Raw genomic sequence first — 23,168 nt, 5'->3', positions numbered from 1 at the left:
AAAAAAAATAAAAAAAAAATAATAAAAATAAAAAAAAAATAAAAAAAAAATAAAAAAAAAAAATAAAAAAAAAAATTCCAAAACGGGAATAAATGTGGTTGAATAATATTAATTTAAAAGACGATTTCTAAAAAAAGAATTCTTTTTTTTTCAACAAATGATTATAAATGTAAAGTTATCCTTTTTTGTAAAAAATGGAAATTAAAAAAAATAAAAAAATTATAATGATTTCATTTTTTTTTTATTTTTAAATTAATCTGATTTTTGTCTTTGTTTTTTTATAGAACCTTTATTATCCAAATAAACATTTTGTTGTCATTTTAAAGATTTTTTAAATCTATTTTTTTTTCCCATTTATTCAAAACACCATTATATTAAATTTAATACAAAAAAAATAATCAAAAACCAACTCTAAAAATTAAAAAAAAAAAAATTAAAAAAAAAAAAATTAAAAAAAATATAAAAATAACAAATTTAAATTAATTAATTTTATTTTTAAATTAAATTATTTTTTGAAATAATAATTAAAAAATATTAATATAATTATAATAATAATACTTCCATTGATATTTTAAAAAAATGTTAATTAAGGAATAGTAAGTTTTTTTATTTTTTTTAAATTTTTAGAGTTAAAAAAAAAAATAATAAAAAAAAAAATAAAAAAATTAAATATATGTGTATAGTAATTAATATTAATTTTTTAAAAACCATTAAATAAAATATAGTAGAATTACATTACCATTTACCAAGGAAGAATATAGGTTGGGTCAAAAATATATGACAGCCAGAAAAACCCATGAATCTTCAAATGCAGGTGATAATGTTCAACTTTTGGAAAAAAGTTCATTTACAGATAAAAATGGTGTAAAAGGTACATTTACTCACAAAGTATTTCTTTTGAAAAAATCTTTACCAAGATATGCTTCTGCAATTTTACCAAAAAGTGCTTTAAAAATTGAAGAAAAATCTTGGAATAGTTACCCAAATACTAAAACAATTTATAGTGTAATTATTTTGACATATTAAAAAAAAAAAAAAAAAAAAATTAGTTTTACTAAATAATTATTTATTTATCTATTTATTTATTTATTTATTTATTTTTATTTATTTATTTATTTTTATTTATTTATTTATTTCTTTTAAATTAAAAAAAAAAAAGTGCCCATTTTTTGGTGAAAAGTTTTATTTATGTATTGAATCTATTCATAAAGATGGTAGAGATGAAGAAGAGAATGTATTTGGATTAAGTAAAGATATATTAAAGAAAAGAATAGTAGACCATGTTGATATTGCAAGAGATGAAGTTGAAGGAAAAGATGTCAAAACAGATGAAGATCCAAGAATGTTTAAATCAAAATTAACTGGTAGAGGTCCATTAACATCGCCAAATTGGAGAAAAGAGGTAAATCCGGCAATGGTGGTTTATAAATTAGTAACTGTAAATTTCAATTATTGGGGATTCCAAAATAGAGTTGAAAATTTAGTTCAAACCAATGGTTTAAGAGAAGTATTTCTAAAAGCACATAGATCTCTCTTTTGTTGGATGGATGAATGGATTGATTTATCAGAAGAACAAATTGAACAATTTGAACAATCAACTTATCAATTAATGATGAATAATACAATTGAAAACAAACTAAATGAAGATATAAAAAATATGAACATTTCCGAAAAAAAAGGAAATCAACAAAACACCTATTCAAAAGGTGATTTTAAATGTCCAAATGTTAATTGTCAACATGTTTGTAGTGAATGTAAACATATGTTGATGACAACTACAACTACAACTACAAAAACTGTAACTGAAACAACTACAACTGTTCAATCTCCAATTTGTTATAGAAATATGGTATGTTGAAAGTTAAAAAAAAAAAAAAAAAAAAAAGTATATTAATCATTTTATTTTTTTTTTTTTTCCATTTTTTTTTTTATTATTTAAAAAATAGAATCCTGATAGTATTAATGTAATGAATTAATATATAAAGGAATCATCAAGAAAAAAAAAAATGTAAATAAAAAAAAAAAAAATAAAAAAGAAATTGTCAAAAAAAAACTGAGCTGGTGCCATTCCATTTTTTTTTTTTTTTTTTTTTTTTTTTAATATTATTTAAAATATACTATCCATATATTTTTAATGTAATGAATTAATTTATAAAGGAATAAAAAAAAAAAAAAACTTGTTTGGGAGAGAAAAAAAAATAAAAAAAAAAAAATTTATTGGTAAATTAAAATAGTTATTGTGAGTTTATATTATTTAGTTCAATTGAAGTTTTATCATTTTTTAATTGTGAAGAAGATAAAATATCTTTAATTGTTGGAGATTTAATAATTATACGCTTATTTGAGAGAAATGCAATGAATTTCCAAATTGATGGAATTATAATTGTTGCAATAATTATTTTAAGTGCATCACCAACTAAAAATGGAAGTAAACCTAATTTGAATGATTTTATCCAACCAATTTTAATAGCTAAAACAGGAATACCAATAATGTAAATGGCAATATTTGCAAATATCATTGAAAACAAAGTGGATTTCCAATTAAAGATATAAGCTCTATCACTACCCATTTCGGCGAAAAATCCAACAATAAAAGAGGCAACGATGAAACCATACAAGTAACCACTAGTACTTCCATACATATAAGTTACACCATGGTTCTGATTTGTAAAGAATGGAGCACCTGCAAGACCACATAATAAGTAAAGGATAATACTGGAGCATCCCATTTTCCATCCTAATAAAGATGACATTACAAATACACCCAATGTTTGAAATGTTACTGGTACATTTTTAGCATGTGGAAGGTAAAATGAAATTTGTGCCAATGATGCAATTAGTAACACTGAAAAAATTATACAAGAAATTCTAGCAATCCATTTTGACCATGGTTTTACTAAATGCTCATTAATCATATGTTCAGCAAAACAACTATATCTATTACGACGAATTTGAATTGGTTTACCATTATTATTATTATCCTTTTTACTACCATTTCCTCTTAATTTATCATCGCCATCCACACTACTATCAATTAAAGATTGATTAACAATTTCATCATCATTTAATTCTCTACCATAATGTAATAAATAAAAACTACCATCACTTCCAATCTCTCCATCATTTCCAAAAATTGAAGCAATTCTTTTTTTTACATTTCCAACAGTTTCTCCACTCTCTTGTGAAATATTCAATTTTCGACCAGATAGAGTTTCAAAATCATAGTAATTTGATAAAATCTGTAATTCCATTATTTAAATAATAAGGAATTATTATTAATTTTGATCTTTGGGAAAAAAAAAAAAAAAAAAAAAAAAAAAACAATTTTAAAAATTAAATTTAAAGATAAAAAAAAAAAAAAAAGATTCTTTTTGAATAACATTGTTTCTTTTAGAAATTTCTAATCGAAATATTAAAAAATTAAAATTAAAATTAAAAAAAAAAATTATCGTGTGGGAAACCCCAAATTTTCGATATCTTAATTTTGTTTTTTTTTTTTTTTTTTTTTTTTTTTTTTTTTTTTTTTTTTTTTTTTGGTGTTAGTCTACAAATTAAAATAGAAATAAACTTATTATTACTTTTTATTCTATATACAAATTTATTCTAAAATTTTTAATATTGAAATAATTATTATTTCCAAACTAATTGAGTCTATTTTTTTTTTTTTTTTTTTTTTTTTAATCCCACATGGAAATTTAAAATTAAATAATATCAAACAATAAATTTAAAACATAAAAAATAAAAAATAAAAAATAAAATAAAAATAAATATAAAATAACATGATCTTTTTTTTTATTTTTTTCTTATTTTTTTTTTAATAATGATATTAAAGGAAATAAAAAAAAAAAAAAAATTTAACTGTTTTAAATAGAATATCACCATAATTTAAAGATTTTTAAAATAAAAAAAAAAAAATAAATAAAAATAAAACTCAACAAACTTGTCTCATAAAATATTTTTACGTTATCCAAAAAAAAAAAAAAAAAAAATTGAAAAAAAAAAAAAAAAAAAAAAATTCCCGCGACTGCTGTGGGTGAATTGATTTTCTCAACTTTTTTTTTTTTTTTCGTTTGTTAGTCAGTATCACATATTAAAATGGTGAGTAGGATTATATATATCATGTATCTATGTGTATATGATATTTTTTTTAGTTTAGGTGTCATGTATTTAGAATTCATTCATTGATAAAAGATTGATAAAGATTAATGATAATTAGTCAAAGAATAAATAGTTAATCCTTTATCAACCAATCATCAAACCCAATACAACAAAATCAAACATCAATAATACTATACATTTGAACCAAAACTATGATTCATATTACATTTGAAAATATATGAAAAACAAAATACACCAAAACAAAGAATAGTGACTAATATGTAAAATTAATAATAATAATTAAAATTTAGCCAACCAGATTCAGTAAGCATAGAAAATCAAGAGGTGACGTTTGTGCCGGTTACGGTCGTGTTGGTAAACACAGAAAGCATCCAGGTGGTCGTGGTAATGCTGGTGGTCTCACTCATCACAGAATTAACTTTGACAAATACCATCCAGGTTATTTCGGTAAATTAGGTATGAGACATTTCCATTTATTAAGAAACCAATACCATTGTCCAACCGTCTCATTAGAAAAGATCTGGACTTTAGTCCCAGAATCCGTCAGAAAATCATTAGCTGCCAAGAATGACGGTACTGCTCCAGTTGTTGATGTCACCCAAAAAGGTTTCTTCAAAGTTTTAGGTCACGGTATCCTCCCAACTCAACCAATCATCGTCAAAGCTCGTTATTTCTCTAAAGTCGCTGAAAAGAAAATCAAAGCTGTCGGTGGTGCTTGTATCTTAGTTGCTTAAATATTTTATACGAATCAATAAATATAAATAAAAAAAGTAATTAAATTTAAAAAATATAAAAAGAAAAAGAAAAAAAAAGAGATTGTTTATACAGTTATTTTTATTATTAATATTGTTTTTTTTTTACAAATAGTGTAATTGTTTAATTACATGTTTGTATTGGGTTTCTTTTTTTAGTTTTTTTTTTTAGTTTTTTTTTTTTTTTTTTTTTTAATGTGCAGATTGAGTTGCCCAATTTGTATCTTGAATAATTGGTGATTTCTTTGATTTTCTGAAATTAAAGATACTACCTTTTTTGTTTAATTTCTTTGGATGATTATTATAATCAAATTCCATCATTGAAGGTGAACCAGAAGAAGTTGAAGAAGAGGAAGCGAAATTTGGAGAACTCATTGCAGGAGAATTGGCAGGAGAAGGAGCAACTGAATATTGTTTTTCACTTTGAATTGGACTTGCGGAATAAGAAGGTTTATAAACCATTGGTGAAGAGGATGGTGATGATTTAAAACCCCAACTTGTTTTACTTCTAACTGGGGCATCTCTACCTTGAGCAAGAGAATCAACGGTCACTTGGTATTGAATTTTTGAATCACTCAATTCTTTATGAAGTTTATGAATGTTTGTATCCCTTTCTTCTAATGCAGTTTCCATAATTTTCATTTGTGATCTTAAACGAGTGATTTGTTGACGTTCTTCATTGGCAACACGTTCTTTTGATCTCTTTTTCTTTTGTGCATCGGCATCCAATTCTTTATCATCTTCATCCCATTGAAGTTGTAACAATAAATTATCCCTCTCTGTTAAAATCTTTCTGGTTGATGCTAATTCATTCTTGTAATGTTCTAATTCCTTTTCTAAAAAGTTATTTCTTTTTTCTAATTCATCAACTCTATCTTGAAGTTGTAATGTAGTATTACTAGTATTTCCAATTACTCTATTCATTATTGGTGAATCCATTGTATTTCTTTTTTTTTTATATTTTATTAAAAAATCTATATATATATTTGATTGTATAGAAATAATATATTCTTTTTTTTTTTTTTTTTAATTAATAATATATTTTTTTTTTTAAGAAATTTTTTTTAAAAAAATAAAATAAATAAAAATAAAATATAAATAAAATATAAATAAAATAAAATATTAATTATTTACAAAGATATATCAAGAGAAAATAATAATTAAAATTTTTTTTAAAAAAAATAAATAAATAGATAATGATAAAATAAAAATAAAAAACAATTATAAACATAAAAATAAAAATAACAAAAAAAAAAAAAAATGAATAGTTAAAAAATATAATATAATACCAATAAAATAATTGTTTTATCTGTACAATTAAATACAAACACATTTAGTTAAATAAAAAAAACCACATTTATGATTTTTTTTTTTTAAAAAAATATTTTAATTGTTTAAATCTTTTTTGATTATTTAAAATTAATTTTGATTGCCGTTGATATAATAATTATTATTTTTTGGAATATTTAGTTGGGGTGTGGTGGTAGTAGTAATAGTAGTAGTGAGTGGTTGTGGTGGAGGTTATGATGATATTCATAACAATAATACTAAATTAGGGATTGGTATTTGCTCAGTTTGATATAAATTGTATCATTTTAAAAGGCAAAGTAGATTTTTTTTTTTTTTTTTTGTGTGGTTATTGAAAAAAAAAAAAAAAAAAAAAAATAAATAAATAAAGAAATAAATTAAAAAAAAAATAATTGTTTTTATATGTTATTGGGTTATATGTAATTAAATAAAAAATAGTTAAAATAGTTAAAATGTATAAATTTTTTTTTTAAACACTTTTTTTTTTTTAATGGGGAAAAAATAAAAAACTAATAGTTATATATTTTTTTTTTATTACTTTTATATGACTTATGCTATTACTTATTTTAATTATTTTATGTTTTGGGTTATTTTTATACAAATTAAATAGTTTTTTTTAAATTTATAATAAACCAAAATAAATAAAAAAAAAAAAAAAAAAAAAAAAAAAAAATAAATATTTTTAATTTTAATTTTATTAATTATAATAATTAAAAAAAATTTTATTACTATTATTTTTAGGGTAGATTTTTATGATGTGTCACTCTTTTTTTTTTTTTTTAAATTTTTATTTTATTTATTATTTTTATTTTTAAAATTTGTTAATTTAATTATACATACAGTGTTTGCTCAATGAAACAAAGATTTGTTAATCCTTTTTATTATCTTAATTATTTAAATAAGTTTGATTAATGATTGAAAAGGAAATAAAAATATACACAAAAAAAAAAAAAAACCTTTAATTATATTCCCAAAAAAAAAAAAAAAAAAAAAAAAAAAAATAAATAATTAAAAATAAAAATAAAAATAATTATTATAATTGAAAAAAAAAAAAAAAAAAAAAAATTAAATGTAAATATTTACATACATACATTATATATGTAATGTATGATTTATGTGTGGGTTGACAAATATTTTATCATTTTTTAAATTTATTATATTTTGCACATTTCATATAGCAGTAAATCCTAAAAATAATTTAATTGGCATGGCAAAAAAAAAAAAAAAAAAACAACCCACACGCACAAACACACACACACACACACAAACACACATTTCACAGAAATATTAATAGTAATTTCAACTATTATATGTGCACAAATTCATCAAACTATTAAAAAAATTCTATTTTTGATTGATATATTTGTTTGTTGTTATAATAAATAGAAACAAAAATAAAAAAAAAATTGTAATAATAATAGATTTTTTAAAATTAACCAATACAAATTCAATTTTGAAAAAAAAAAAAAGATTAACTACTAAAAATTAATAGGAACCTTCTATTTTTAAAACTTTTTATAATTATTTTTTAATAATTTCCTTATTCCTGTTATTATCAATTTCAATATAAAAAAAAAAAAAAAAAAATAAAGTTACAAAAGTTGTAAACTTAAAAAAATATTTTTACATTTATATATATTCATTTTTGTCCCTATTTTATTAAAATAATTGATTCTATTTATTTTTTTATTTTATTATTATTTTTATTTTATTATTTTTTTTTTTTTTTTTTTTTTTTTTTTTTGGGAAGATAATTTTATTTTATTCATTTTATATCATTTCATTTTATTTTATTTTGGTTTAATTTATTTTAAAAAAATTCAATTTATTTCAATTAATTTGGTATTTTAATTTAATTTATAATATTTTATTTTAATTTTTTTTATTTTATTTTTAAAATTTTTGGAAAAAAAAAAAAAAAAAAAAAAAACTTAGTTTAATAATTAAAAATATTTTTATTATTATAATGAATAATAAAAATATTACCTCATATTATTCATAGTTTTTATTTTAATATTTTTTTTCATTTTTATATATAAAACAAATCTAAAAATATACAATATTACCCCCACAAAATTTTAAAATTAATAAATCGATCCAGAAAAATGTTTCGGAAATGTTGTTTGAAAAAAAAAAAAAAAAAAAAAATTAATTTTTCTTCGTTGAAGTAATTGAAATATTTTAATTTTTTTTTTTTTTTTTTTTAAAAATTTAAAATTAAAAAAAAAAAAAAAAAAAATTTAAAAAAAAAAAAAAAAAAAATATTTGGGTTAAAAAACAAATAATAATATCTACACATAAAAATATTATTATTTAAATAAAAAACGACAATAATAATAATAGTATATTTTTTTTTAAAATAGTAATAAATACTTAAAAAGTATAATTGTAGAATTAACCATAATAATAATAATAATAATAATAATAATAATAATAATAATAATAATAATAATAATAATAGTAGTAATAATAATATTTGGATATTAATTTTTGTTTTATTACAAAAAAAAAAAAAAAAAAAAAAAAAAAAAAAATCTTTATTTATACCCTATTTATCCATACAGTGTAAAATAGTAAAAAATACCTTTTTTATTTTATTTATTGTTTTTTTAAAATTTCATTTTATTTTATTTTTTTTTTTTTTGTTTTTTCAAAAAAATAAACTCTTTATTCTCAAGTTCATTGCAAAAAATAAACCATATACCTAAATACAAATAATAATAATAATAATAATAATTTTATAAAGCGAAAATAAATATATATATACAAATATAATATAAAATTAAAAAGAGAAATAGATGTGCAATGGCAGATAATACATTTAGAATTTTTATAACAACACAAAGTTTTATAATTAAAAGAGATTCTTTACATAGTAAAGCATTAGTAATTAATAGAAGAGATCCATCTAAAATCGATATAATACAACCAGATCAAATTGATCAATCATTAAGATCTGAAAGATCAGTTTATTGTGTTTTAGGTATATTTAGATTAGTAAATGGTAAGTAAATAATTTATTATTATTATTATTATTATTATTATTATTATTATTATTATTATTATTATTATTATTATTATTATTATTATTATTATTATTTTTTAGAAAATTCTAATAGTTTTTTTTTTTTATAATAAAAAATAATAGAATGTTATTTAGTAGTTGTAACTGAAAGTGATATAGCGGCAAATTTTCAATTTCAAGGACAACCAAATGTTATTAGAAAGATTAGATGTACAGATTTTATATCATTTCAAACTGGTAGAGGGCATATATCAATAGGAGGAGGTGGTGGTGGAGGTGGTAGTGGTAATGGAGAATCAAAAGAAGATGATAGACCATATGTTCAAGTTATGAATTTATTGAATAGTGGACACTTTTATTGGACACCACCAAATAGTAGTTTTGATATAACTCGTACTTATCAAAGTCAATGTTTGGAGCCAAAATCGGATTTACCAGTATGGGAACGTGTTGATAAGCGATTCTATTGGAATAAATATTTACAAAAGGATTTCATAGCATATAGATTATACGATTGGTGTTTCCCAATTATACAAGGTTTTGTAGTATCCGATCATCTCGGTCATATTCAAGGAAAGAATGTAGTTTACACATTGATTTCGAGAAGAAGTCGTTTTAGAGCTGGTACTAGATTCGTTACACGTGGTATCGATGATGATGGTAATGTTGCAAACTTTTGTGAATCTGAACAAATCTTATCGATTGAAAGTTATGGTGTTTTGGCATTCTTACAAATTAGAGGTTCTGTACCAGTGTTTTGGAATCAATCATCACCACAAATGTCTGATCTAAAGATTAAAATGTCGAATCTATCGAAAATTGGTAAAATTAGTAAAAAGAAGATTACAATCGCTAGAAATACTCAAGCGACAACACCAGCTTTTCAATTGCATCTTAAAGAACAAACTAAAAAGTATGGTAATATTGTAATCGTTAATTTACTCTCAAAATTGAAATCAGGTGAATGTGATCTTGTAAATGCTTATGAAGAACAAATTAGAATATTACGTTCACCACAAGTTTTCTATAATCATTTCGATTTAAATGAACAAACCAAAGGTAATAGAATGGATCCTTTAGATTCTTTAATTAATTATATTGATAATCAATCAATTAGTGGTGGTGGTGGTACCACTGGTGGCGTTAGTGAAAAAATTGTTGGTTATTTCTTTCAAAATTCAAATGGTCAAATCATTTCAAAACAAAATGGTATAATTCGTACAAATTGTAAAGATTGTTTGGATAGAACTAATATTGTACAATCAAGAGTTAGTTGGGTATTATTTGAAAGTCAACTAAGAAAGTTAGGATTATTTAGAGGTCATGATTCTATTGGTAGTTATCCACGTGTATCACAAACATTAAAGACAACATGGGCAGATAATGGTGATGCATTGTCGATTCAATATGCAGGTTCAGGTTCATTGAAATCAACGTTAACACGTGAGGGTGATTATGGTATAATGGGTATGTTGGCAGATGGTAAAAAAACAATGACTCGTTTCTATATCAATAATTTCAAAGATCCAGGTAGACAGGATGTGTTAGATCTATTGTTAGGTTTACATAAATCAATGGTTGTCAATAATAGTAATAATGGTAATGGTGGTAATGGTGGTAATGGTAGTGGTCATGATGATAATATTAGAAAACAAGTTCAAGATAGAGTTAAAGAATATTCGAAAAAAGAATGGAGGAATGTTTTCGTTGGTACTTATAATGTTGGTGGTGTACATTCATCATACTTTGATTTGGTACAATGGTTAAGACCTGATGGTGCCAATTGTCCAACACCGGATTTCTACGTTTTAGGTCTACAAGAGGTGGTGGAGTTAACGGCTGGTCAGATTTTAGCAACAGATTCATCCATTGGTAAACAATGGGAGGATGCAATCGAACGTGCACTTCCAAAAGTATCACCCAATGTAAAGTATATCAAATTACAATCATCACAATTGGTAGGTTTATTAATGGCAATCTATGTACGTGAGGATGCAATACACTATTTTAGAGAGGTACAAATTCAAAATGTCAAATGTGGTATGAATGGCTTGGCTGGTAATAAGGGTGGAATTGGTGTACGTTTATTGTTCAGCGATACCTCCTTCACCTTTGTCACGGCTCATTTCGCTGCTGGTCAATCCAATGTTGAAGATCGTATTTCCGATTTCCGTGAGATCGATTCAACATTGGCCTTTGGTCGTCAAGGTCAATTCAAGGTCTCTGATTCAGATTATTCATTTTGGTTGGGTGATTTCAATTTTAGAATTGACTTACCCGATGAAGAAATTAGAAGATGTGTCTATGATCAACAGTTTCCAAAACTTTACAACTATGATCAACTTAGAAAATGTATGGAAGCAGGTAGAGTTTTCAATGGTTATAGGGAGGAGACAATCGCTTTCCCTCCAACTTATAAGTATGATTTAAATAGCACTCAATATGATACTTCTCAAAAACAAAGATCACCAGCTTGGACTGATAGAATCGTTTGGAGTAATAAAGTTCATCATGATTTACGTCAACTCTATTATCATAGACAAGAGATTTTAGCTTCTGATCATAGACCTGTAAGTTCTTACTTTCAATTGGAAGTCACTAAAATCGATAAAGATAAAGAAAGAACATTACGTCAAGAATTATACGAACAAAAATCTTCACAATTCATCACTACCTCTCAAAGTACCAATAATCTTATCAACACAACTAATCAAAATGGTAAAGATGGTGCAAATTTAATCACTAAAGAATTTGAACAACTTACACTAATTAAACAATCTGCTTCAACTCCAAATTTACAAAAAGGTAGATCAAATACAACAAATATTCAATATCAAATAACTTCAACCAATCAAATTAGTAATACTAATAATAATACCATTCAACAACAACAACATCACCAAGAACTTGTAAATGTAACTACAACTAGAAAGAATTCATTAAATAGTAATAATAATAATAATAATAATAATATTAATAACAGTAATAATACACTTGTTGCAAGTGGTGGTAGTAATGGTGTTCCTCCAAGAAAATTATCATCAGGACGTCCATTACCAATGTTACCTCAACCAATTCAAATACCACCAACACAACAACAACAACAACAACAACAACAACAACAACAACAACAACAACAAGAAACAGTTAACCTTCAAAAGATGACCGGATCCGGTGGTGGAAGAAAAATATCTTCCTCTCCATCATCCTCATTTAATAATACTAATAGTATTGGTAGCTCATCATCACCATCAGGTGCTCATTCACCAATTTTTGATGATCAATTTGATCCAAGAAAAGGTAGATCTTCACCAGTTCCACAATCTTTTAATGAAAATAATAATAGTAATCAATCAAAAATGGAATTATTAATACCGAATCAAAATTCAACTCAATATCAACAACAACAACAACAACAACAACAACAACAACAACAACAACAACAACAACAACAACAACAACAACAACAACAACAACAACAACCTCAATATAATTCAAATCTTTATAATAGCGGTCCTCCACCATTACAACCAATTCATCAAAGTAATTTAAATCCAAATTCAAACTATAATCAACAATTACAACAACCACCACCACAACCAATTAATCATGATTTACAATTAATCGATTCATGGGGTAATAGTAGTAATGGTTATCAAAGTAGAGAGCCACCTCCTTTACAACCAATTCCCCAATCTGTTTATCAATCACAACCACCACCTTTACAACCAATTCCCCAATCTGTTTATCAACCAACAAATTTTGCACTTCAACAACCTTTACAACCAATGATGTCTCCACCACCTTTATTATATAGTAATCAAAAAGCTGTTTATAATATTCCAGTTCCATCACCCTATAATCAGCAACAACAACAACCACAACAACCATACCAGCAACCATATCAACAACCATACCAACAACCATATCAACAAAATTTATATAACCAACCACCACCATTAAATAATTCCTACAATAATTATAATAATCAAAATAATAATAATAATAATCAAAATAATAATAATACCTATAATAATCCATATTTAGGTTCCATTTTGGATTAAAAGAACATTTTAAAATTAAAATAAAATAAAAAAAAAATAAAAAAAAGGGGATAAAAAAAAACAGATTACCTTTTTTGGATTTTTAAATTAATTAATTCTTTATTTATTTAAATCTACAATTTATTATTAAAATTCATATGAATCAAAGGGTTATGTGCGATTTCCCCTTTTCAATTTTTTTTTTTAAAATTCCAAGTTTAGTACCAAGATCATAATTTAAAATTCTATTTTTTTTTTTTTATATTTTAATTAATATAAAAGGAAAATTAATATTTTCAAAAAAAAAAAAATAAAAAAAAAATAATTTTCTTTAGATAATAAAACATAAAAAAAAAAAATAAAAAAAATTTTAGTTTTAAAAAAAAAAAATAATAAAAACTTATAATAATAATAAAAAATCAAATAATCTTTTTCATTATAATTATTATTATTATTTTTTTTTTTTTTGTAAAATTTAAATCAAAAACAAATACAAATACAATTATAAAAATAAGAATTAGTAGAATTTTGTTTGTATGAAAATTTATTTTTGCATCAATCAGCTACAAATAAAATAATAATAATAATTTTAAACTTTTTTTTTTTTTTTTTTTTTTTTTTTTAAATAATTATCTTATTTTACTTTTATTTGTTTAAAAAAATAATTATATTAATAATATTTATATATGAATAATTTTAAATAATAATAATAATAAGAATAATAATTTAATTTAAAATAATAAAAAAAATTAAACAGTTTATTAAATTAATTTATTTTTTTATTTTTTATAATTTATTTTTTTTTATTCTTCTTTTTTTTTTTTTGTTCAGTAAAATATAAAAAAAAAAAAAATAGAAAAAAAAAAAACAACTAAATTTTATTTATCTTATAAATATAAAATAATTTATAAAAAAAAAAAAAAAAAAATGGATAACAATAACATTGACCACCACAATATCAATTCAAATGATAAAAACAATAATAATGAAAAAAATGAAACAATTGAACAAAATGATGAAATTCTTTTAAATAATTTTAATGATATCAATATTGAAAATAATGATAATAAATCAAATACAAATATCAATAATTATGAAAATAATAATAATAATAATAATAATAATAACAATAACAATAACAACAATAATATTAATAATAATGATAGTGATAAAAACCATATTGAAAATAACAACAATAATGATGAAGAGGGTAGTAATTTATCTTTACCAAAATCAATTTCTGGAAAAATCTTTGTTGGGGGTTTATTAAAAACTTCATCAAATGGTAATTATTATCAAAACAAAAAAAAATTTTTTACCACACACATATAAAAAAATAGTCAATCTAATAATTTTTATCTATTAATACGAATTTTAAAAAATAATTAAAAAAAATAATTAAAATCAAAAAATAAAATTTTCTTCTTAATTAAAATAAAAATAAAAAATAAAAATAGAAATATTAAAAGATTATTTTTCAAATTTTGGTGAAGTAAAAGAGTCAATCGTCATAAAGGCAACAGAAAAAGCAAGTAAAAGTAGAGGATTTGGATTTGTAACCTTTGTTGACCCATCAGTGATAGATGAAGTTATATTAATTAATCATAGTATTGAAGGTAAAAATGTAGAGATTCGAAGAGCAATTCCAAAAGAAGAAATGACTGAAGAACCAAAAAAACAAAAATTATTTGTTGGTGGTTTACCAAAGCATATAACATCTGGTAAGAATATTTTTATATTATTAAACTCACTATTTCTAAATAAATAAAATATTAATTGTGGTTAATTTTTTTTTTTTTTTTTTTATTAATTATAAAATAGATGATTTCAATAATTATTTTTCAGAGTTTGGTGAAATTTCTGAATATAATTTATTAACAGAGAAAAATGGTACAATAAAAGGATTTGGTTTTATATGTTTTAAAGATGAGAGTGTAAATGAAATAATTCTTAATGAACAACAACATATAATTTTAGGAAAAAGAGTTGATATTAGAATTGCAGATAGTCAAAATAAGAGATTGCAACAACAACAACAACAACAGCAACAACAACATCCACATCAACAACAAAATCAACATCAACAACCTCAGCATATTGTCCAACATCATATGCATTCTCCACCTCAAATTCTTTCTCAATATCCTCCAAAATCGGTAATTATAGTCCAACCACATCACCATCAGTTATCTCCATCCCATTTAAATAATGGAAACCAAGCCAGTTCAAACTCAATCCCACCATCAAATTCACCTGGATCACCAGTTAATGAAATGAATTATAATAACTGCAACAACAACAACAGCAATGGCAATCGTACAACTGGTACTATAATATCATCATCTGCAGGAGGTGAAAGTATTCCACATCCTCCAATCTTTCAAGATGGATATGAAATCTATCAACATCCAATGCCTTATAGTGAGTCACCATATGGAACTATTCAACATCAAAACTCAACCTATTACCCACATAATTATATGATGGTACCAGTATTATATCCATATCCACCTTATCAACAACATGATCATCATTCTACAAACCATCATATTCAAACTCAACATCAAGGTTCAATTCCAAATCCTTCAACACATCAAACCAATGCACATCAACAATCGACTTCATCTTCAACAACTTCATCCTCCAAGTATTATCAATCGAGTAAGTATTATAATAATAATAATACTAATATTAATAATAATAATAATAATAATAATAATAATAATAATAATAATAATAATAATAAAATCAATGATTTTCAAATCTCCTCTTCTATCCCTCCAACATATTCAAATTCTATACATAATAATAATAACATTCAAACATCCTCCTCCTCTTATTATTATCCAATAATCACAAATAATTCAGTTTACCCACAATTAGGTTATTCAAACTATGGAAGACAATCTTATTATCCTCAACAACATCAACAACATCACCAACAAAATCATCAACAACATCAACAGCAAAGAGCAATTTATGTTACTTATCCTCAATATGATTTTAATCATCAATCATATAATACAAATAGAATTCCAAAACATCAACAAAATAATAATATTAATAATAATAATAATAATAACAATAATAATATTAATAATAATAATAATAATAATAATAATAATAACAATGGAAGTTCAACAGAAAAATCCAATGAACAAGTAACTTCTCAAAACTCTATTTCTCCTTCATCATCCTATTCATCACCATCAAGAAGATTTAATTCAAAAAAGGAACAAGAATTACAAGGTCCAAATGAATAAACTCTTAATTTAAAACATGTTTAAAAAAAAAAAAAAAAAAAAAAAAAAAAAAATGAAAAAAGAAAAAATCAATGTAAATAGTCATGGAACAATAATAATTTAAATGGTGGTCAAAAAAAAAATAAAAAATAAAAATAAAAAATAAAAATATTATAATTAAATAAAATCATTATTACTATTTATAATTGATATTTCTATTATTACTTTTATCAACCATTATAAAACCTTTGAATATAATGATATATATTTGATTAATAAGATTTTGAATAAAAGAGAAAATCTAGATTTTTAAAATTAATTTTATTTCTTTTTTTTTTTTTTTTTTTTTTTTTTTTGATAGGTTCGATCCTTTTTTTTTTTTTTTTATATGTTTATGCTTGTGTATCCACCATTGTTTACTATATTACTATTATTATTATTATTATATATTTATTTTATTATATTAATCTATCTGTTTGCTTTAGCACCAGTATCTTTCTTTTTGTTGACTGGTTGTAAAATATCTTGAAGAGTTGTTTCAGTAGTTTTCATCTTTTCAATTTCTTCTATTCTTATACTTTTCTTTAAAAGTTCAATTGATTCAACAATTGACATTAATTCTAAAGTATCTGTTTTAATACTCTTTTCTGTTCCATTAACTAAAATATATATACATAATTAATTAATATATTGAAATGGTGTAATCTAAAATTATTATATTTATGTATGAGTGGAAGTAAATATATACCAAATTTAATATCAATTACTGGTGATGTGTTTTGTGGACCAAGGTCAAAACTAATACTACACTCTGGTGCTAATTGTCTAGATCTTTTACATGTTGTTAATGGAATAAAAGATCTATTATTATTATTATTATTATAAAAAATTAAAAATAAAATAAAAAATAAAATAAAATAAAAAAAATAAAAAAAATAAAATAAAAAATATCTGCATTAGTAAAATGTAATATAAATAATAATAACAATAATAATTATGATTTAATTGAAACACTATTGAAATATTTACCTTATTGATCTAGTATTTGGATTCAATGGATCAAATTTATATACAACACTCTTTAATTTTGCTAAAAGATTTAATTTTTCTCTCATTTTTAAAATTATATATTATTTTGATCTGTTTTTTTTTTTTTTTAATTTAAAAAAGAGAGAATCAGATGATTTCAAAAAAAAAATAAAAAATAAATAAAAAAAAAAAAAAAAGGGTCGACGAAAAAAAAAAAAAATAAAAATGAAAAAAAAAAAAAATAAAAAAATAAAAAAATTGTTTTTTTGTTTTATTTTTTTTTTTAATGTTATATTTTTTTTTTTTTTTTTTTTCTTGTCCCGATTTTAATTTGTGTGTGTGGTTTTTCTTTTTTTTTTTTTTTTCTTTTTTTATAAAATTTTATTTTATTTAAAATAATAAAATAAAATTTCTAAAAAAACTAAACAATAAAATTCACATGTGAATATTTTTAAATAAGCAATTAATTATTTCTTTAAAAACTTTAAAAAGTTTTCACGACTCGAAAAAATAAGAATTTTTTAATTTTTTTTTTTTAAAAAATTTTATTTTTTTTTTTTATTTTTTTTTTTTTTATTCAATTTTTAAAAAAAAAAAAAATAGAAAATTAACTCAAATAATAACATTTATTTGTTATTAGAATTGTATTCCTCCGTTGGAATTTTGTATAATAATTATTTAATAATAAAAAAATAAAAAATAAAAAAATAAAAAAATAAAAAAAAATACATATAGACCTCCTCCTTATCACACACACACATACATACACACACAACTAAAACGATATCGAAATAATATATATATATAATATACAAATTCAAGATGAAACCAATAATATTGATAGTTTTATTATATATAGTTTGTATAATAAATATAAATATAGTAAATGCAGATTTCTTTAGTGATTTTTGGAAGCCTGTATTCACAAATGCCCCAAAATTTTCAAGTTCAAAATTATATTCAATAGATGATATTGGCTTTAGTGGTTATAATGGTACAGTTATGGCATTTGGTGATTTTAATGCTGATAAATAGTAAGTATTATTATTATATTATTTATTATTTATTTATTATTTATTAATATTTTTTAATTTATTTAGTTTAGATACTTTTTTTTTATATGAGAATAAATCAACATTACAGGTATTTTTATGGAATGTTGAAAGTTGGAAATATGACGCATCAGATATAATAGTTCATTTAGGTGAAGGAAATAGAATTAATAATGTTGTAGGTGGTGATTTTACATATGATGGATCATTGGATATTTTAATACAATATAGAGTAGCCAATACGACTGAGAATGGCACAATCGTTGGATATAGTGAAGAGAATTACATGAGTTTATGTCAAGGTCATTATACGAGTATAGACGAACCAATTTCAATCTATGGTGGTAACGCTAACAATAGAGTGGTACCAACCGACCAGGTTTTAGTATTTGATGCAAATGGTGATTTACATTTGGACATGTTTGGAATCAGTGCTAGTACTGGTGAGAGAACGCTATGGATAAACAATGATGGTAGTGATGATGATGCTTTATTCTACTCCATGAATGCACCACAAATCAACCCAAATCAATTAGGTGCTCAAATATCTTCACCACATAGTAACTCTTTTATAGATTTAAATGGTGATTGTTTAGCTGATCTCTTTATCACTTCAAAATCATTAGATGATGATGATTCTATAATTGGTGAAATTTGGATTAATAATAAAGATTTAGGTTATAGTTTAGTTACAACTTTAAATTTTCCACCTGGTACTGGTCAAATTACTTTTGCTGATTTTGGTAAATATTAAAATATATATATAATTATTTATATATATATATACATATATATATTAATAATAAATATTATAATATTTTTTTATAGATAATGATGGAGATTTAGATATGATTTATCCAGTTTTAAATACAATTAATCAAACAACATTTATAAATGAAATTTATATTGTATCAAATACACAAAAACCAGTTTGTTCAAGTTCATTATTTAGTAGTGCATCTTGTATACCACAAAATGCATTATGTTCAACTGATGGTACTTTTAGTTTTTCAAATACATTAAATGATACAGATGGTGTATGTATATTATATTATATTTTAAAATAATAAATAATAATAATAATTTATAATATTAATTTTTTTTTTTTTTTTTTAAAGGTTACAATTGTATTATCAAATGATCAATTTAATGGTAGTATATTTTATAGTGATTTTGAAAATGGTATACCATTAATTATACATTCAGGTGATTATAATATTGATGGATTTCCAGATATTTTAATATCATTAATTGATCCATTAAATTTAGAAGCAGGACCACATGTTGAATTATGGGAAAATGTTGAATGTTCACCAAATGTTTGTAGTAATGGACAGAATGGACGTTCATTTTCAAAGGTAATCGATGGAACTGATGCATTGACAATGGTACCAAATGCACATAGTGCTGTATTTGTTGATTTTGGTGAGAATGGTATCGCTGATATTTTAGTATTATCAAGAGATGTTAATGGTAGTGAATCGGTGACTGCAGTTTTCAATAATTTCTATAACGATGCTTTCTTTTTCAAAACTTTGGGATTGAATGGTGTTTGCACTACAATGTGTCCAACTGGTGATAAATTCCCTTCTCCAAAACCTTATGGTGTAAATTTCCCTGGTGGCACTTTTAAATTCACTTATACCGATTTATCTGGTAATACTCATATTCAAATTGGTGCACAAATGTATTCTAGTAGTTATATGTCATTGCAAACACCTTATAATCTATTTGGGTTGGGTAGAACTAGTAATTATGTTGATCAATTATTCTTTGGTATGCCATTGAATCAATCTGTACATTTCAATAATTGGGTTGGCACAATTCCAAACTCTCAAGTCGTAGCAATTCCATACAAACCATCAAATCCAACGGGTTGGACTTTAGAATTATACATTAACCCTTCTGGTATTTTCTTTTGGGTTTTAATCGCTTTCTTTGCTGCTATCATTTTATTATCAGCAATAAGTTTCGGTTTATATAGACGTGAAAAACAACAAGATATTAAAATGAAACAAGATCAAGGTCATCAATTTTATTTTAATGCTCTTTAATAAAATTAAAAAATAAAATAAAAATAAAAATAAAAATAAATATTAATTTTTTTTTTTTTTTTCATTAAAAAATAAAAAAAATAATAACTAAATAAATTATTATTTATTTATTTATTTATTTATTTATTTATTTATTTATTTATTACAATAATAAATAAATAAAATTGGTTATTTTTAGAACTTTTTTTATATTTTTTTTATTTTTTTTCTTTTTACATATTTAATTTTTTTTTTTTTTGCTGTTGAATTTGAAAATTTTTATTTTTTTTTATTTTTTTTTTTTTTTATTTTTTTTTTTTTATTTTTTTTTTATTTTTATTTAAAAAGGTTGCAACTCCAAATTCATTAAAAAAAAAAAAAATAAAAAAAAAATAAAATTAAAAAAAAATAATTGAAAATATTCATATCCAATTTTTTTTCTTTATATATTTGATAAAATATTTTATATTTAAATTAAAAAATGAAAAAGAAATATAAGACAAAATTCCCAATGGCAAGAATCAAAAAGATAATGCAAAAAGATGAAGAAGTGGGAAAAATTGCATCTGCAACACCAATTTTAATTTGTAAGTACCTTTCTTTTTTTTTTTTTTTTTTTTTTTTTTTTTATATATAGATACAAATTTTATTAATTTATTTTTATTCAAATAATTATTAGCTCAATGTTTAGAATTATTTATGGCAGATTTAGTAATGAAAACATGTAAAATAACACAAGCAAAGAAAGGTAAAGTTATATCAGTTAATCATTTAAAAGAATGTATAAAACAAGAATCAACATTTGATTTCTTAACTGAAATTGTTGATAGAATTCCAGATGATAAAAATGAGAAAAGAGGTAGACCAAAGTAAGTTTTAACATTGGATTTAATAGATTAGATTCAATATATATATATTAATATATATTAATATATTTTTTTTTTTTTTTTTTTTTTTTTAAAAAAATTTTTTTTTAGGAAAACTGAAGGTGAAGATGGAGGTGAAGAAGAGGAAGAAGAGGAGGAAGAAATGGATATGGGTGAAGAAGAGGAGGAAGAAGAAGATGAGGATGATGATGATAGTGATGAAGAAGAGGAAGAAGCACCTAAAAAAGGAGGAAAGGGTAGCAGAGGTGGCAAAGGTAGTAGAGGTGGTAGAGGAGGAGCAAGAGGAGGAGCTTCAACCAGAAAAGTTAAATCTGAAACATCACCTGTTTTAAAAAATACAACAATCACAACAACCACCGCAACAACAACACCAACACCAACACCAACACCAAACTTTGCAAATTCCCCAAAAGATATTCAATCAACATCTTTAAAAAAACCATCAGCAAGAAAATCAAATACAACATCTCCAAAATCAAGTCCATTTTTATCTTCATCTGCTGGTTCAATTCAATCCCCACCTTTAAATAATAATAATAACAATAATAATAATAATAATAATAATAATAATAATAATGGTAATTTCAACAATAATAATAATTTCAACAATAATAATAATAATTTCAACAATAATAATAATTTCAACAATAATAACTTCAACAATAATAATAACAATAATAACTTCAACAACAATAGTAATAATAATAATAACAATTTTAACAACAATAATTTCAATAATAACAACTACAATAGTAATGAAGATGAGAATAATAATAATAATAATAATAATAATAATAAAAATAATAATAATAATAATAATAGCAATAATAGCAATAATAATAACAGAGGACAACAATTTTTATCATCATCTACAGCGTCGACCATAACTTTACCATCAAATCAATATCAACCTTTGGCACCAATTTCATTACCAGTTTTGAATAATAGCAATAATAATAATAGCAGCAATAATAATAATAATAATAATAATAATAATAATAATAATAATAATAATAATAACGAACATATACTTGGAAATTTGAATAATAACAATAGTAATAGAAAAATTAATACAAACTTTGATGAGGAAGATTCCAATCATAATATAAATAAAAGTAATATAAACAGTATAATGAATAGCAGTAATAATAGCATCGATAATAAAGATAATGGATTTAATTCATTTACATTTTCAAATAATAATAGTAATTTTAATGATAATAATAATTATAATCCTAATAATCCTAATAATAATAATGATAATAATGGAAATGGTATTGTTTTGCCATCCCTTTCATCAACAAATTCATCATCGACTTTACCATCATTTTCTTCTGTACCACCAATACTAAATACAAATAATAGCAATTCCAATAATAGTATTTCACACATTTTAAATAATTTAAATTCAAAGAAACCAAATGTTGAGGACGAAGATTTTGATTAAAAAGGAAAATTTTTTAAAAAAAAAAAAAAATAAAAAAAAAAAAAAAAATAAAACAATAATATCTGAAAACTTAATCAGTAAAAAAAAAAAATAAAAAAAATAAAAAAAATAAAAAAAAAAAAAAACAGGGTGTTATATTTTGTTGTATTTATGTTTTTGATGAACCATATATCTGCTGAATCTTAAAATAGAATTAAAGATAAAGTAAAATATTTTCTACTAATTTCAAAT

At 22.1% G+C, this 23,168-nt stretch overlaps 9 protein-coding genes across 9 annotated transcripts; 6 read left to right on the top strand and 3 right to left on the bottom strand.

Moving 5' to 3' along the window:
- Positions 1 to 579: 579 nt before the first annotated feature.
- On the top strand, positions 580 to 1,858 carry pitD (phosphatidylinositol transfer protein; the record flags this gene model as incomplete). The annotated part of the gene is made up of 3 exons (XM_629601.2): positions 580 to 596; positions 726 to 1,005; positions 1,160 to 1,858. The coding sequence occupies 3 exons, from the start codon at positions 580 to 582 to the stop codon at positions 1,856 to 1,858; spliced, it is 996 nt and encodes a 331-aa protein (XP_629603.2).
- Positions 1,859 to 2,234: 376 nt separating this feature from the next.
- On the bottom strand, positions 2,235 to 3,251 carry DDB_G0292424 (hypothetical protein; the record flags this gene model as incomplete). The annotated part of the gene is made up of 1 exon (XM_629600.1): positions 2,235 to 3,251. The coding sequence occupies one exon, from the start codon at positions 3,249 to 3,251 to the stop codon at positions 2,235 to 2,237; it is 1,017 nt and encodes a 338-aa protein (XP_629602.1).
- Positions 3,252 to 4,095: 844 nt separating this feature from the next.
- On the top strand, positions 4,096 to 4,853 carry rpl27a (S60 ribosomal protein L27a; the record flags this gene model as incomplete). Its single annotated transcript, XM_629599.1, has 2 exons — positions 4,096 to 4,098; positions 4,410 to 4,853. 2 exons carry the CDS (start codon positions 4,096 to 4,098, stop codon positions 4,851 to 4,853), a joined length of 447 nt encoding a protein of 148 aa, XP_629601.1.
- A 210-nt stretch (positions 4,854 to 5,063) lies between these two features.
- DDB_G0292520 (hypothetical protein) lies at positions 5,064 to 5,810 on the bottom strand (the record flags this gene model as incomplete). Its single annotated transcript, XM_629598.1, has 1 exon — positions 5,064 to 5,810. One exon carries the CDS (start codon positions 5,808 to 5,810, stop codon positions 5,064 to 5,066), a length of 747 nt encoding a protein of 248 aa, XP_629600.1.
- Positions 5,811 to 8,984: 3,174 nt separating this feature from the next.
- Dd5P3 (inositol 5-phosphatase) lies at positions 8,985 to 13,268 on the top strand (the record flags this gene model as incomplete). Its single annotated transcript, XM_629597.1, has 2 exons — positions 8,985 to 9,183; positions 9,328 to 13,268. The coding sequence occupies 2 exons, from the start codon at positions 8,985 to 8,987 to the stop codon at positions 13,266 to 13,268; spliced, it is 4,140 nt and encodes a 1,379-aa protein (XP_629599.1).
- Positions 13,269 to 14,174: 906 nt separating this feature from the next.
- Positions 14,175 to 16,510, top strand: DDB_G0292422 (RNA-binding region RNP-1 domain-containing protein; the record flags this gene model as incomplete). Its single annotated transcript, XM_629596.1, has 3 exons — positions 14,175 to 14,532; positions 14,705 to 14,968; positions 15,069 to 16,510. The coding sequence occupies 3 exons, from the start codon at positions 14,175 to 14,177 to the stop codon at positions 16,508 to 16,510; spliced, it is 2,064 nt and encodes a 687-aa protein (XP_629598.1).
- A 447-nt stretch (positions 16,511 to 16,957) lies between these two features.
- On the bottom strand, positions 16,958 to 17,604 carry mrpl53 (ribosomal protein L53, mitochondrial; the record flags this gene model as incomplete). The annotated part of the gene is made up of 3 exons (XM_629595.1): positions 16,958 to 17,148; positions 17,238 to 17,350; positions 17,519 to 17,604. The coding sequence occupies 3 exons, from the start codon at positions 17,602 to 17,604 to the stop codon at positions 16,958 to 16,960; spliced, it is 390 nt and encodes a 129-aa protein (XP_629597.1).
- A 736-nt stretch (positions 17,605 to 18,340) lies between these two features.
- Positions 18,341 to 20,624, top strand: itfg1 (hypothetical protein; the record flags this gene model as incomplete). The annotated part of the gene is made up of 4 exons (XM_629594.1): positions 18,341 to 18,552; positions 18,619 to 19,313; positions 19,399 to 19,607; positions 19,689 to 20,624. 4 exons carry the CDS (start codon positions 18,341 to 18,343, stop codon positions 20,622 to 20,624), a joined length of 2,052 nt encoding a protein of 683 aa, XP_629596.1.
- A 460-nt stretch (positions 20,625 to 21,084) lies between these two features.
- drap1 (hypothetical protein) lies at positions 21,085 to 22,937 on the top strand (the record flags this gene model as incomplete). The annotated part of the gene is made up of 3 exons (XM_629593.1): positions 21,085 to 21,190; positions 21,283 to 21,472; positions 21,581 to 22,937. 3 exons carry the CDS (start codon positions 21,085 to 21,087, stop codon positions 22,935 to 22,937), a joined length of 1,653 nt encoding a protein of 550 aa, XP_629595.1.
- Between the last annotated feature and the right edge of the window lie 231 nt (positions 22,938 to 23,168).

The sequence above is a fragment of the Dictyostelium discoideum genome (assembly GCF_000004695.1).
Source record: "Dictyostelium discoideum AX4 chromosome 6 chromosome, whole genome shotgun sequence".
In the NCBI taxonomy this organism is placed as follows: domain Eukaryota; phylum Evosea; class Eumycetozoa; order Dictyosteliales; family Dictyosteliaceae; genus Dictyostelium; species Dictyostelium discoideum.
Note: the sequence above shows the minus strand (reverse complement) of the source record. Positions and strands in the feature narration are given on the sequence as shown.